The 16982-nt window shown below is 38.9% G+C and overlaps 1 protein-coding gene across 1 annotated transcript in view; it reads left to right on the top strand.

Moving 5' to 3' along the window:
- LOC127972476 (protocadherin-16-like) overlaps nt 1-16982 on the top strand; it is a 114744-nt gene that overhangs the window by 92271 nt on the left and 5491 nt on the right. The window contains exons 6-19 of the mRNA XM_052575980.1: nt 99-1139; nt 2370-2551; nt 3022-3118; nt 3605-3762; nt 6133-6982; nt 9585-9824; nt 11644-11769; nt 11919-12128; nt 13338-14204; nt 14752-14865; nt 14959-15170; nt 15502-15653; nt 15959-16089; nt 16387-16673. Of these exons, the coding sequence (XP_052431940.1) occupies nt 99-1139; nt 2370-2551; nt 3022-3118; nt 3605-3762; nt 6133-6982; nt 9585-9824; nt 11644-11769; nt 11919-12128; nt 13338-14204; nt 14752-14865; nt 14959-15170; nt 15502-15653; nt 15959-16089; nt 16387-16673 (4667 nt within the window). The remainder of the gene's footprint in view (nt 1-98; nt 1140-2369; nt 2552-3021; nt 3119-3604; nt 3763-6132; nt 6983-9584; nt 9825-11643; nt 11770-11918; nt 12129-13337; nt 14205-14751; nt 14866-14958; nt 15171-15501; nt 15654-15958; nt 16090-16386; nt 16674-16982) is intronic.

Here is a 16982-nt window from a genome sequence, read left to right as displayed (position 1 = left end):
AATTCTGGTCTCATGTGTTGAAAAATAACTCTTCGTCTTTGTTTTCATCCTACACTGTGAAGTAATGGATCTCTGGCCATTTGCCTGTTTCTACTCAGGTGTCTCGAAGGATATCTCCTACACTATTCGTTCTGGTGACCCCACAGGCTACTTCACTATTGATTCTGAGACTGGGGCTTTGAGAACAAGCTTGCCTCTGGATCATGAGGCCCAACCCAGCTTGAACCTGGAAGTCCAGGCGCACTGCGGTAACCCCCCTGCCTTTGGCCAGACTAGGGTACGAATTACAGTGTCTGATGTCAACGACAATGCGCCTGTCTTCTTGCCCTCATCTTCCGAGTCACTAATTCTGCCTGAAGACACCCGGATGGGTACAGTGGTGTATAAGGTCCAAGCAGAAGACCACGATTCTGGACCTAACGGTCTTCTGAGTTTTGACCTGTTCACCGGCGGTGCCCAGAGAACCTTCAGCATTGATCGCAACAGCGGACAAATCCGCCTGATTGGAAGTTTGTCGTACGAGGCCATGCCTCGCTATGACCTGCAGGTGATTGCTAAAGATAGCGGAGCACCTCAGCTAAGTTCTACCTTCACCCTGGTCATCCACGTGCAAGCAGAGAACGGCCAAGGCCCTATGTTCGATAGTCTCACGTACCGGGTAGAACTGAAGGAAAGCACACCTCTCAACACTCGCTTCCTGCAGGTACGAGCTGTAAACCGAGATGGTGGCATCACCCCTGGGCCGTCTTCTACGTCTTCCACCCCACTAGCCTACCACCTGCACCCTGACGGTGACGCTGCAGGGTTTGGCATTGTGTCTGACAGCGGCTGGCTGTTTGTGAAAAGTGCCCTGGACAGAGAAGCCAAGGAGATGTACCTGCTCACTGTACTGGCCACATCAGGCAACGGACAGCTGAAGAAAACGGGTAGTGCTACAGTGCGTGTGTCAGTGATGGATGAAAATGACAATACCCCTCGGTTTACCCAAGAGAGAGTGTTCCTGGCAGTCCGTGAGAACTTGCCTGCAGGCACTGGCTTTGGCCGGGTGTCTGCCAGCGATCGGGATGCTGGTCTCAATGGTCGGCTGAGCTACCGCCTGCTCCATCTGGATCGCCATTTCCAGATCAACTCCCACACAGGTGAGTTTCAAATGTGGTCCTAAAGACCAAGATGACAAGATCATCCTGGCACCTAGACAAGTCTAGTGTTATTATCTTTGTGTGTATAGAGTTGGAAATGTTTGAAACTATGTATTTTAAAAATTGACTAGTTGGTTAGTTGTTTATGAATTAGTCAGCTAGTTGGTCTTAAGGAAGCAGTATATAAGTTGGCTGGTTTGTATCATGTTCATTATATGTCTTGTTGCTTAGATATTTCGCACATAAATAGGCTAAGTAACTATAACCAAGCTTGTATAGTTTATACAGAAAAAGGCAAGTAATTTGAAGTTTCAGGGTTCGTTTTGATGGATATGAATTTTTTATTTTAAATTCAGAGTATAAATTCTAAATAGATTTTTAGTCACCCTGTATTTTTTTATTTACTTATTGCTAGGATGCTAACTGAAAGATTTTCAACAAATAAATAGGCTAAACAACTATAACCAATCTTTCACACTCCTCACAAACATTGCTAAAACCATGTGATTTCAACTGCAGTTGTAATTTTGTAGGTGGTGAACTTGTGTAGCAGCTTTAGTTTCAGTTTTAGTGTGCTGATAGTCTGACAGTTACTGATTGTTAGCATGCTAACTGAAAGATATTCGAAATGCAAAATACTGTAACTATAACCAAGTTACAGTCCTCACTAAAAATAGAGAATATTACTCAAAGAATTTGAAGTCTGATTTTGAAGGTGGTAAATGTTTGAGTTTAAATGTACAGGAAAGTCTTTCCAAAGAGAGATTTGTCATGCTGATAGTCTAACATGTACTGATTGTTAGCATACAAACTGACAGATATTTAACAAATGGGTAAAATAATTACTATAACCTTTAATTTCAGAAAACAATGTTATTCTGACTTCTTGTTAGCATGCTTTCTTAGACATTTCGACAGGAAAACATGAAAATCTGCCATTTTTAAAAACTGTAGAAATCTTAATATGCAAACTAGCCCACCTCAGTGAACCTGTAGTCCGTTATCGAATGACTATTTGACTGTTCTGACCAATCCATAATGTGGAGCTGTTGAACATACTAGCCATCACACACAGCTCCAGACTTCTGGCACCATGCTAACTGTGGGGGTTCCTCTTGGTGAAGTCAGGATGTACCATCTGTGTCTTCTGCCACAGATGAAATAGTGCAATAAAATAGTTTGTCTTACTCTCTCTCTCTGTGCTTTTCCATCTGTTCTGTTCTTTTATAGGTGAGATAAGCACAAAACTCTCCCTCGACCGTGAACTTCAGTCCAGCTACCAGCTCATGGTGGTGGCCCAGGATGGAGGGACCCCTCCCCGCAGTGCTACAGGCACTGCTTTGATCGCGGTTCTGGATGAGAATGATAATGCGCCCTCCTTCATCCATGCAGGAAGAGAGCTCTTGCTGCAGGTATGAGATATAATATTAAATCTCAAAGCTATGTCTTCCAGAGGAGAAAGACTACATTTTAAATGCGCACAGTATATGTGCTACAGCCAGGTTAGCTTTGTCAAAGAGTTCACGTCATGGATAATAAACATGGGCTAAAAGCAATAAAACTCTTGATTTTGGAGTCATTAAGAATATTTCTTGAGGCTCATGTGACACTTAAAGTAGGAGTTATGGCTGATTAAATTTCTGTTTTAGCATCAAAGTAAAAAACAGTTAAATTGTTTTTAAGTTTTATGTATTTTTGATCAAATTAATGCAGCCTGGGTGCGCATTAAGAAACTTCTTTTAAAACCATTAAAATGTTTACGAAACCCTTGAATGAAATATTGTATATTCAAAAATTTCTACAAAGATTTTACAGATTAAAAATGATACAGATACAGAAGTGAGCTGTATTGATAAAAGTGTTAACTGAAATCTCTGTACAGGCGTTAGAAGGTCAGCCATCTGGATTTCTTCTGGGAACCATTCATGCAAAAGACCCTGATGAAGGAGAAAATGGAACCATTTTCTACTCCATGTCTGGTAAGAAAGATGCACTGAATCAAAACATGTTGTTTGGATGTCTTACAGTGTGTCGAAACCAGATGTAAAGAATATTGTCTGTCAACGATGAACAGGAAACTTCTGATTTAATTAAAAAATATAAGATTTCGTTTATTGTTAGGCTTGCACTGATATTGATACTAAAACTCATGCTGGTAACAAAAATATATCATACCTGACCCATGCCATAAGATTCTGCTATTCATCATAGCTCATCAGCTATGACAGCATGACGTGAAGTGTAGAAGGTAATGTGTTGACGTGTGAGATCATTAAATATGTTTTGTAACACATTTACTGAATTTGACACATAACTGTTTCATTCTGTTATTTATCTGTAAATCAAACCCAGATGGTATCAACACTGAAGTCATGCACACTTTCTACAATAGAAAAATGGTCAGTCCATTCTTTATCACGCTGATGCACACAAACCTGACCCGTTCCATCCTGTCTTTGCTGTAGGTCCCAGAGCCGAACGCTTCACACTGAACCCAAACACAGGAGAGCTGCGCTCCTCTTCCCCTTTGAGCCATTCAGAGCGTCCGGAGTATAATTTCATCGTTCTGGCCTCGGACCGAGGTTCACCCCCTCAGAGCTCCACCATAACATTGAAAATTCAGGTCAGATGAAACGGTGACTAGGTTGAGATACACCTAGAGTCTGTTAACCATTCTAAATCATGCAAATGAAATCCACGGAATGACAGATGGATTAAACATCTGAGCAGTAATATGCCTTCAGCCTTTCTGGACCCTCATGCTTTGGCAGGTTTCCTGACAAATTTCCTAGCAATGCATATTGTGCCTTGATTAGTTATGGCTATAAACCTTCAAAAAGTGAAGTTAACACAACGGTCTTTGGTCATATCAGAGATTGGCTTTGTCTCAAGTTAAAAATAACTCCTTCCGTCCGCCACATGGATCTACTCATCACCTTTTCATTATATGCAAAATGATTTATTTAATACTGTTATATGAAAATATGAACTTGTAAATTATCCTCTACAGGAATGGATCCGTTTACATCAGCTTTCAGGTTAAACATCATGCAAAGGAAATATGAAGTGGTCTAGTTGGCCCAATCAAGGCTTAGATTCTTGCATTGCTAATTTCCATAGCCAACTCATCTCTCCTAGTCCAAGTCGTTTAACCTTCCCCAAGCAATGCCGGGAAAAATACTCTCAGCTGGCTAATTTTAGGTTCTCAAAGATGAATGTCTTAACCTAGACTTTTTTTTTTTCCGTTGTTGTCTGCAACATTTTAAGCGTGATATTACGGTGTAAAACACTCAAAGTAGGAGTGACCTACTCCCAGCTGCACCGATACAAGTGCCAGCTGTGCTTTCTGCTATGCTGCGTCAAAGTCTCGTAATACAGTTCAGTAGCCCTTTGAAGAACAGAAAACTCCTTGTGAAATACCCCAGTGATCAAATTAATATTTCTCGAACGAGTCAACGGAGTGGAAACAGACACAACGGACAGCAGCAGTAGTAAATTCCAGCGTGCAAATGCCTGGAAAACACATTTATGCTGTATAACCATTCAGTGTTGTTATGGATGTGCCAAGACAAATAATAAAGTTCATAAATGAGATCTAATTAGAATAAAAGAGCCCTGGCAAGGCTTTGATTCTTTCAGAAATCAATAGTTTGAGTCAAAAGCAGCTGTGTAAAAAAAGTAGATCTTTTGTTGGAAGGTGCTTTGACATGTCATTTACCGCTTAATGTGGGATTAATTACCCCTCTGTCCTATTATGTTTCATTAGAAGACTTGGCCTCAAGAATCTCGTTACTGCCAATATACTAATCACACCGGTGCATAATGATGATTTAATCATATAGTACAAAAAATAATAGGTTTTCCATGAGCACCTGTGTTGTAGTGCATACTTTTATTTTCAAACTTGCATAGGTTTTGAGTTTTCTCTCTCTCTCTCTCTCTTTCTCTCTCTCTGCGTTCGTCACGTACAACTATCAAAACAATGTCTCATCTGCTAAGAGAAACCGCAGGCTTCCATATTAGGAAGCGAGGTTATTTTGCTTTGAAGTGTTTCTGAGTCATCTATGAGGATTCTGTATTTTTATTAAGGATATTTGCACATTTGAACGTTCTAACAGTTTCCTATTATGATTATGTTTATTTTAATCCAGTATTATTTTTCCTGGCAGTCACAGATCCATCAAATAAACTCTGATTAATGCTAGCAGGTTTGTTGTTTGAGCTTGTAAATCCCCCCCCCCAAAAGTTTTTCATTCCTTGTAAAAGAGAAGAAAATGTTGGCTGCAGTTTGTTTCTGTTCTGTTGTATTTCATTAACATGCAACTAGCAAGATGCAGTTTTAAAATGGGTTACAAGTCTGTTCTGATATGTAGTTTAAAATTAATTAAAAGACAAATCAAAAAAAAAAAAAAAATGAATGTAAGACATGTTTTATGGTAATAAAAATTATATAGGATTTTATTTAGTTTACCTTCATAAAATAAACAAACAAAATTATGTAAAGAAAATATGAATGATTATTTAGCTGAAATAGGTTTTTAATATTTGATTTCAAGTAATAATTTGTGTGTGTGTGATTTTCGTTTTGATTTAAATAAACAAAAATAAACCTTTTTTAAATACCATGTAAAATCTAGGTCTTAAAGAAAAAAGTAATTCTACAATAATATAGTACACAATTCTATAAAATGGCTTTTATTGTCTTACCAAAACCACAGGACTAACATGATGCAAAACTTACAAAAAGCTGAATAGGAATTCTAACATATATATATATATATATATATATATATATATATATATATATATATATATATATATATATATATATATATATATATATATATATATATTATATGTAAAGCATGAGTTTAATGCAATGAATCATGTACAGTATTATCCAAATATTACATGCCTGTTTTCTAACATTTATCTGTGCTTTGCATTCATCATTTCAGTTTCTAAATTTAATACATAAACGTCTTTCTTACAGGTTGTAAGCTCAAATAAAGGATCACCCGCCGCTAACTCCCAACCAATAATGTTGAATTCAGTAGAGGGAGCTAAACCCGGCTCAATCTTGGGATCTGTTCGTTCACCTGATTCTCAGACTCTTCCTGAAGTAGGCCAGGTCACGTATACTGTGGTGGGAGGCACAGACTGCGACGGCACCTTTGTGGTGGACCGCCAGACGGGTGATGTTTACCTGGCTCGTGAGCTTGATTTCGAAAAAGCTCCCCGACACACTCTCCAGATTGAGGTTGATGACTTCTCCATGCCTCTCCCCAAAAGTCACTTTGTTACATTGGTAATCGATGTCCAGGACAGCAACGATCATGCTCCCGAGTTTCCTGAAGACCCCATTATCATAGTCGTCCCTGAGAACACAGATCCTGGATCATCTATCTACATCTTCCAGGCCATTGATAAAGACGGAAGCGGACCCAACAGTGAAGTACATTACTCAATCGTGCAGCAGTGGCCAAACATTCCAGATCTCCTGTTCCTGGATCCAACCACAGGAGTTCTTTCTCTGGGAATGATGTTGGATCATGAGAGGACCTCTTCGCTACTCTTGGTGGTTCAGGCGATGGATTCGGCCCCCGATGTCGGTCAGCAGCGCCGTGGGACGGTCACAGCCCGCATATTTGTCACTGATGTGAATGATAATGACCCTGTGTTCATCTCACCGTCTGTGGTGAGTGTGATGGAGGACCAGCCTGTGGGCTTTGTCGTGGTCTATATCATGGCCGTAGATGCAGACCAGGGAGAGAACGGACGTGTGACGTATCGTATCCAGAGCGGAAACACTGGAGGAACATTCAGCCTTAACCCAGATACAGGTAAACCAATCAAAAGCTTCATCTGAATGAAATTCTTGATGTTCACTATATATTTATGCTCTAAATTTAAATACAATTTGATAATTAAATTTTTTTTTTTAAATTGAAGCCCCGATAAAGCTGTTTGACAAAATATACACCACCAATGAAAAGTTTGTGGTCAGTAAGATTTCCATTCGATCTATCTGATCAAAAATAGAGTAAAAAGTAGTAGTGTTCTGAAATATTACTAACATTTTTAGTAATTGTTTTTCATTTCAAAATATTTAGAAATGTAATTTATTCCTGTGATATTTTAAATGATGGTGTATATTTACATTTATTCCACAAGACAAAACAATGGATTTTAAACACATTGTTTTTAAACAGTGATTTTTCTCTCTTATTTTATAAGATTATGCTACACATTATACAGATTGTGTGAGGAAGTTGTGTAAAATTGAGAATAGTAAGCACAACTGCAGTGCAAGCATATTTTTGTATCTTGTTTGTTTATCTTCTTTTGAAACCTTGGTATTTGATGCATCTTGAATTTTGAGTGATTTTAAAATACTATGGCCAATACTCACCACACCAGTAACATCAGAACATGCAGCAGTTGCAGCAAACTGTTTATGATTAAATGTGTGTGAACAGGACATTAAGGGATTTGTTCAATTTCTATCATTTCCTCACCCTCATGTTTTTCCAGACCCTTATGACTTCCTTTTTTTTCTGTGGAAGATTGGATTGCATGCAAAATGCACATTTCATTTTGATTCTGCATTTCTGCTTGACTCGCATCTTTCCTCTCCTCCCAAATTGCAATCCTTTAAATGCCCTTTAGTTCTCTTAATCCTAAAAACTGCCAACTTAACATCTCATCCATTTCCAGAAATTGTGCGCTGTGCTGTGAGTTCGGCACAGTTTCTCTCATCTGTGTGTATGTGTGTTTGTGCATTAGTACGTCATGACATAAAGCAGGAGTGTAAGGCCCTGTTTACACTAGTGTGTTTTCGTTTTAAAACTGTGTTTTAGAATATAAACGATCCTCGTCTACACGGGCATTTCCGCTGTGTTTCAGAAGCGATCTCCATTTACACTACACAACTAAAACATGTCACATGACCATTCATGCAGGTACAGCCATAGATATGAATATCTAGATTTCCTATTATTTAGATTGCGGACGCGTCTACGTGTTTGACAACAATATGCATGATGTTATTGTTTACACGGTCATCAAGGATACGCATGTGGGCAGCCACGCCATCGTTTTCAAAAGTCTCAGTTTTGGTCCATTTACACTGAAACACAACCCCGGAGTTTTCAAAGTAAAACAAGGTCTGCAGCATTTTCTAAAGTCTCCATTTTCGAGGGTCGAAAACACCGGAGTAGTGTAAACGATGCTGCAAAAGTTATGCATTTTAAAACGAAAATGCAGTAGTGGAAACGGGGCCTAAGACAGTACACACCACTCAGCCGGTAGCTATTTACAGCATTTTTACACCACTAACAGATTGTGTTTCTCTGTTATTGTGGACCTTGATATGCTTATGGACCCCACACTTAACCAGAATTTATTAAGATATGGAGCTAGATCATACCACATTATTTGTAATCCTACAGGTTTTGTATGACAGGGCTAAGAAAATGATCAAAGGATGTTTAATTTTAGGTGGTCTGTCTCTTTAAAATAACACTTGTCTGCTTTATAAATAACAAACCGATCTTGCAAATTCTCACTTGCCTGGGAAACTCATTATGAATGCCTTCAGCTATTAATATTAGAATAGAAAAACAAATCATCTTCTTTCTTCCACTTGGTTTCCCCTTACATTATCAGAGCATGACTGGTGAGGAGTCAGATTGTCTGAAAATATTCAAACTTGTAATTCTTACCAGATTAAGACCTCAGAGGCATGTTAGCTCAGCGTTGTGAAGATAGAAGAGAGGGGAAAGTAAGTCGAAACAGAACGAAAACACCCTCTAGTGTCTCAGTTCCCATCATGCCTTTACAGCCTGCTTTGAATCATTGCGTCTGGTTCTTTAAAAGCATGAAATTAAGATTGGATCAATAGGAGCACCGCTCGCTTGTGGTAGGTTAACAACAGGGGCACTGGCACCCCCAAATTTGAGCAGGGCACGGTAGGCCGGGCCGTTGCGTGTCTAGAGTGCTTATTTATGCGCTCTTTCTGTTTGCTGTGGAAAAAACTCATAAACTGCGGCCAGATAGTTGAGCTGTTACAGTGCCTCAGTGAGTGTTCAGGTAGGGAGGGCTGTGCATGGAGATAAAAAAAAAAAGAGTAATTTTTTTAATTCGCCGCATGACTTCCATTCTCATTTTTAACATAACGGAAAGGCGTCAGCTTTTAGTACTGTGATGTTGCTTATGCGAGATCAAAGTGTGCTACAAGATGGAAATCGTTCATCGTGCGAGCGTGTGAATGAGGCTTTGCTTAAGTGCGAGTGGTTTTACTTTAAACAATTTACACCATGGCTTCATTATTGTGTAATTGTTTAAATGCAGTTCACTAGGCGATCACTTAAAAGAAATACCAGACACTATGCTTATCACATTAATCATATGGTTGCCTAACACTTTTGCTTATTTCTCCTGTAGGGTCTTTGTCTGTTCTTAGACCAATTGACCGTGAAGAGCAAGACCTCTACAACCTGACCATAGTGGCAGAAGACCACGGTTTACAACCGCACAGCAGCTCCCAGTTACTGTCAATCCAGGTGATTGACATAAATGATGAGGCGCCATACTTTGAGGAAAGTGAATATGAAGCTTTTATTGCAGAGAATCAGCCTCCAGGAACTACTGTGCTTGTGGTTTCAGCTTCTGATTTGGACCAAGGTAAAGTACGCTCCTATATATGTCTGACATATTAACATGGCAGTTATTTGTATAATGACCTCTGGTGGTGTATTTATAATATTAATGAAGAATGAATGAAGAATATATAATATATTCTCTGGGCGCTGGATCTATAGCTGCCCACTGCTCCGGGTGTGTGTTCACTTCTCACTGCTGTGTGTGTGCACTTGGATGGGTTAAATGCAGAGCACCAATTCCAAGTATGGGTAACCATACTTGGCAAATGTCACTGCTTTCACTTTCATATTTCATTATTTTTTAATTATATTAAGCAATATTTTATTGATTTTAACTAATAAAATTAATTTAATTGTAAAGAAAAGTTTGTGTTGGCGCCAATAGCCTTGTGTGCAGCATGCCGATGTATAGCATTGTTGCGCTTCGTGCAACCCAAGTTCAATTCCCGGCCCATGGACCTTTCCTAGTTCTGTTTCTCCTCTCTCTCTTCCACTCTCTCTTGCTTCCTGTCTAAATACTGTCCTTTCATCGTAAAAATAATTAATAATTAAATTAGAATAAAAAATATATATATATATATATATATATATATATATATATATATATATATATATATATATATATATATATATATATATATATATATATATATATATATGTGTGTGTATAATTATAAATATTGATATTCAATTTAGAAAATAATTGTTCATTAATGAAAATAGAATATATCCAGTGGGGTTGTTGCTTCACTGTTTATAAGCATAATTTTAGCGACATTTTAGTATTTATTAATATTTTTAGTTTATAGTGTTTTTCTGTAAATTTAATTTCCTCTAATATTTAACATTTACTTTATCTTAGCTTTACTTCAATAACAAAAACTGCTATGTAAATCAATCTAGACTACATCATGAGTGCCACGTTTATAAGATGGTGTGTCACATATAAAAGTAGTTCAACAAAACATCTTGCTGATTAATTACAAACAAGAACACATTTTGTGCAAATGTCTCCTTTACTCATTCTGTGCAACCTGAACTCATAAAAACTTGAAGTTGGTACTTTAATCTTGATGGTAGGAAAATCCTGTGTGGAATGTACATCTGAGTCAGGAGCATGATTAATTACGTTAATTTTGTATCACAATACGTTCTTTATTTAATTGATCACACTAAATTAACAGTAAATTGGCAGCCGTAATAATTCTGTTTACATTCTTCTGTATCTCTGCCACACAATGGCTCATACTGTATATACTTGATGATGTGATGCTAAACGGTACTGTCTGTGAACGCACGCATTGAGTGAGAAGAGTTCATTCCCACCTTCTGAGGTCGGCGGTGGTCACACCATCCTCTTTAAAAGTGACACGAATGTTTGTCTAACATTTCTCTGAAACACTGGATACCACAGCCAAATCCATCACAAATAAAAGTGTGTGGTTTTAATTGGTGCCAGGCCGGGCGGGGGGAGTGCTGCATTCTCTTGGACTTACTCAGGGGCAAATAAAACAGAAGGATCATAAACTTTCTCTCCATGAACAATTAGCGAGGTAAACAGGTGACACTCTGCCAGATTGCTCGCCTTTTGCACGCGATCTGCTATCCAAGGACCAGGGGGAGGGCGATTGAGACCAACTGCTTAGACAGCGGTATTAACTACAAGCAAATAAAAACAGGGTGCGCCGCGTGTTTACCCATTCCGTGAGAAAAGTCCATTGCGCAAAGTGAACACAGCCTCTTAAGAATGATGGGCTTTTCACAGATGTGATATTTTGGACTTGCATTCAAGAAAACTGTGTAGATTCATCTCTTATAATGCCTTTATGCTTGTTTCTTAGGGACCAATGGAATTGTGACATATGGAAGTATTGTAGGAGATGATTTCAGTATTCATCCGGTGACAGGAGTCATAACAACCACCAAGGCTTTGGACAGGGAAGCCCAAGGGGTTTATGCTGTGACAGGTACTTCAGATAAAACACAGTCACTTAATTGCAAAAGAGAATGATATGCTTTTAAGAGCATAGATTGAAGTTTTGTGTTTCTGCCAATGTCATGTCACGGTTGTGCACGCATTTGTTTAGCCAGTTTAAAACCTCTCTCTCATAAACAGTTTATGCCAGAGATGGTGGTTCTCCACCCAATTTTGCCAAGACCACAGTGCGCGTCACAGTGCTGGATGAGAATGACAATAGACCGGCTTTTGGGAGAGTGTACTATAGTCTGGAGGTACCTGAGAACCAGGAACCTGTGACGCTCTTCACCATTAGAGCCACGGATCAAGACTTCGGGGACAGTGGACTGGTGCACTACAAAATCACTGGTATTAATGCCATGAGCAATACTAATGTTGTTGTATAATATATTTTTATCATTATTATATATTGTATACAAACAGTTTTTCATATATGTTTAGCTCATGCCTAAAATCATTTTCAGTTCTACAGATACCCATTAATCCTTATCAGAACTCATCATTTCTATTTTAATATATCTTACATGGTAATTTATTCATATAATAGCAAAGATTAATTTATTGGCAGCCATTACTGCGGTCTTCAGTGTCACAATCTCCTTCCAAAATCATTCTGATATGCTTATTTGATTCTAAGAGACATAAATAACACTGTTTACATTACCTATTATTAACAATGTTGAAAGCAGTTGTGCAGCTAAATAATATTAATAATGTATTTAAAGTCACTTTTGATCAATTTAATTCATCCATACTAAATAAAAAATAATTTACAAAAAAGAACAGCTTGAAAACTTTTGAACAATAATGTACTTCTAGTCAATTCTTTAAAGATTGTTATGGATCATTTTGCAGTAAATATTCATTATTCCACATCATTCCACAAAAGTTTGTCAAACATTATGTGGCAGCCTGTACCAACGTAAGTACAAGAAATATACCGTATTTTCCGGACTATAAGTCGCACTTTTTTTCATAGTTTGGCTGGTCCTGCGACTTATAGTCAGGTGCGACTTATTTATCAAAATTAATTTGACATGAACCAAGAGAAATGAACTAAGAGAAATGAACCAAGAGAAAACATTACCGTCTACAGCCGCGAGAGGGCGCTCTATGCTGCTCAGTGCTCCTGTAGTCTACACTGAAAACATAGAGCGCCTCTCGTGGCTGTAGACGGTAATGTTTCCTCTTGGTTCATGGTTCTAAATAAATGCGACTTATAGTCCAGTGCGACTTACATATGTTTTTTTCCTCGTCATGACATATTTTTGGACTGATGCGACTTATACTTATAGTCCGAAAAATACGGTACCCAACTATCATAGTTATGAATATTTTATTATATTTTGCTTAAATTGATTCAGTTAGTTTTTTCTTAGTGTTCTTTGTGATTTGATAAAGTAACAGTTTAAAGGAAAGAAAAGTTATTTATTCCTCCTAAATTAGGATATATATATATATACCCTTCATTGGTCAGCATTTATGAAATTGATCCCGGGGAGGGAAGACACTAACAGGCCAGATGACAACGTTATTTTCATAACTTTCTTTCCTCAGACGGAGACCATTTTGGTGATTTCCACCTGGACAGGAAATCAGGTGTGCTGTCCACTTCCAGGTCTTTGGACAGAGAGTCCAGAGCAAAGTACACCCTCACCGTGGAGGCCCAAGATCAAGGAATACCATCCCTCACCAGCAGTGTCACTTTGGACATCAGTGTCTTGGACCTGAATGACAACAGCCCAGTGTTCCCCAGCAGCAGCTACTCGGTGGAGGTATCAGAAGATGCATCAGAAGGGTCTCCTGTTCTGGAGGTTTCAGCCTCTGACAAGGACGAAGGCTCCAACAGTCAGGTGGTCTACTTTCTGAGCCACGAATCCAGAGGTATGTTCATTGTGGACCAACACACGGGTCGTATTATTACAGCAGCAGCCCTCGACCGAGAAAAAGTAGCTTCCTACAGCTTCAAAGTCTACGCCATAGACTCCTCAGCCTCCAACCCTCGAAACACCTCTGCTGAAGTCACCGTCCACATCTTAGATGTAAACGACAATGCCCCCTTCTTCATCACAGACCCGCTCATCATCAATGTGTCCAGCAGTAGTCTTTCCAACCACAAGGTGCTGGCCACCATGAGAGCCGAAGATAAAGACTTCGGTGCAAATGGATCTGTATTTTATCGGTTTGCAAATCCTGTCAAAGGCTTCACCATAAACTCCTTGACTGGGGACATCCAGGCCACTGAAAAGCTCCACACGATGACCCAGAGCCAGCGGACCCTCATTGTGGAGGCCATGGATCAGGGTAACCCATCGCAGTCCTCTCTGGGAGTTGTGATCGTGTACATCAGAGAGCAGAGTTACCAGGGCATCCGCTTCGCTCGCAACACCAGGGATGTCAGCCTGCAGGAGAATGCTGCTAAAGGTGTGATAATGACCCTGTACATCAGTGATCCAACTGATATTCCTGTAGCTTAAACTGTTGAGCATGGTGCTAGCAACACCAAAGTCATGGGTTCAATTAACAGGAAATGCATGAGCTGATAATAATATACTTCGCATGCAGTTTAAGTTGCTTTGGGTAAAATCGTCTGCCAAAATTGGATATGAATGTCTAGTTTACAATAGAACGCAGCAATGTTAACATGTAACTGTAAAAAATAAAACAGTAACATCTAAACTCAGTTCGTTTTAAAAACTACAAGTGAATTTAGGCATCAGAATATTTCAGAGTACAGTATGAAAAATGGATATTAATTCTGAGGTTTGCTAAAGATTACATTCAACTTTAATTAACTGAAGTTTTTAAAGATAAATATTGTGAAGGGAAATGAGATGCATGATGAAATAAAACATCAGAAGTTAACTGATATGGTTATAATATATTGTGCAGCACTAAATCTATCATACATGCCAATTTGATGGAAAATTTCCTTTTAATCAATAAAAGTCTTTTTTTTTTTTTCTTATAGGTACAGCAGTTGTTCAGATACAGGCTCACTATCCTGATGGATCTACCAGTGGCATCAACTATAGCATTTTTAGTGGCAACAAGCAGCAGTCCTTTAGCATCAGCCCCCAGACAGGTAATCTAGGTCAATGCATGAAATTATTGGGATAGTAGTCTTTCTAATGGGGAACGTTGTTTCAGTATTAGTCATAATGCATTCCTTATTTAGGTGAGATTTGGGTAGAGAGCTCCAAAGATCTGGACTTTGAGGAGACCCCACGACTCCGCCTGGTGGTCAAGGCTGAAACCGCATCCTCCAGTTCCTTCATGGCAGTTAACCTTCTCCTACAGGATGTCAATGACAACTTACCACGCTTTCAACTTCACAACTACATTGCTTATGTTCGTGAGGCCCAGGGCTATGATCATCCTATCATTCAGGTACAGTAATCTCCCATTTGTTTTCTCAGTGGTTGAGTCTTCATTAAAGCTGTGGAGTACAACATCCCTTGGCCTAAAGCAGCATATTTTCAGTGCAAGCCAAAAGAGTTTCCTTTGCGTTTCCCACAATGTTTTCATTGTCCATGGTGAGAATATAGGCTCAGCTGTCCCACATAGCCACAACCAATTCCCTTTTTCAACATTTTTTTTTCTTTTTTCTAAATAATTTGAGTTCCAAGCCCAACATTGCTTAGAGGTTCATGTTACGCTCGAGCAGCTGTTGTGAATCTGTCTGTATTTTCATTGCCAATTTCACCGGTAATTTCCTCAGGTGTTGGCGAATGACCTGGACCAGGGTCAGAACGGACAGGTGACCTACTCCATAAGGTCATCGTCCATGAGCGGCCTTTTCAAGATCGACCCTGTCACAGGCAGTATATCCACCGCTGCCATCATGGACAGAGAGATCTGGACACAGACCAAGTACATCTGCTTTTAAAGCAGTTTAGATTATTTCCTTTTACCTTCTTTATCCTTAAACAAAAGTGATTGAAAAGTAATATATTTTTACATTTTAAATAGCTAAGAAAACAAATTTCATCCCCATGTATTTACTGATGGAATGCAGTTCCTTTGATGCAGTTCAAACTTTTAAATTCCCTGAAAATAAGCTTATTATTATTAGAGTTTGCACTTTAAAACCTCTTGAAATTTCTTTCCCCTCAGCATAAAAATAGTCTGTGAGAATGTCCAGACTCTTGACTCTAATTTTGTTGTTGTGTCTCCAGCCTTGTTATTATGGCAACGGACAGAGGCAGTCCTCGGTTAGCAGGTTCTGCCACTCTCACTGTGATCATCGTAGACCTGAATGACAACAGTCCCACCATCCCTGTTCCACGTGAAGTCCGGGTCCCTGAGAGTAAGTTGACTTCTGTTTGAACTCTATATCACTCCTGTAATTAATGAAGTAAGTTTCCTATTTTTTCTGGCAGACAAACAGTGAGGCACACCGTGCTGAAAGATTGACTCAATTACCAGGCGTTTTTCTCGCCAAGGTCCTTAATGGTTATTTCCTGTCACTGATGTTGTACAATGTATCCAATAAATGTGGGCGTTGTCCAGCAATATGTAATACTTTTGAAAGGTGCAACCACAAACGGAAACAATAAATTACATTTCACACTGGGTTATCAGGATTGTGTATTTCTCTCTCTAGATACCTTGATTGGGACCGTGATCACTCAGGTCACAGGGAATGATGTTGACTCTGGGCCGGCTCTCTCCTATTCCCTACTTCTGGACTTAGACACTCAAGGAAAGTTTGGAATACATCGCTATGGAGGTGGAGTGTCTTTGACTGCCCCTCTTGACTTTGAAGATAGAACATGGTACATGCTGACCGTCAGCTCCTCGGACTCCAGACAACAGACTTACGCAAATCTGACCGTGCTTGTGGAGGATGTGAATGATAATGCTCCAGTCTTCTCCCAGGACCTTTATGAGGTATGTTAAGAAAAAGCACACGTTTAGGATGAACAATGATAGATAAAGAACATTAAGATGTACCCAAGTACCCAACAATGTTGGGGTGTAACTGGTTACATGTAACCAAATTACGTAATTTAATTACAAAATCAATGTGAATGTAAACAGTTACAATTACTAAGAAAAAATGTGTAGGTAAATTACAGTTACTTATGAAAATGTTAATGATTACAAAGTGGGTCATAGCAATGCAAAGATTTGATTTCAAAAACAGTATCATATTTATTAAACTATTATCTTGTCATGATCTTAAATCAGTATTTAACC

This window comes from Carassius gibelio, chromosome B15 (assembly GCF_023724105.1).
Source record: "Carassius gibelio isolate Cgi1373 ecotype wild population from Czech Republic chromosome B15, carGib1.2-hapl.c, whole genome shotgun sequence".
Classification (NCBI taxonomy): Eukaryota; Metazoa; Chordata; class Actinopteri; order Cypriniformes; family Cyprinidae; genus Carassius; species Carassius gibelio.
This window is presented reverse-complemented; position numbering and strand designations above follow the sequence as displayed.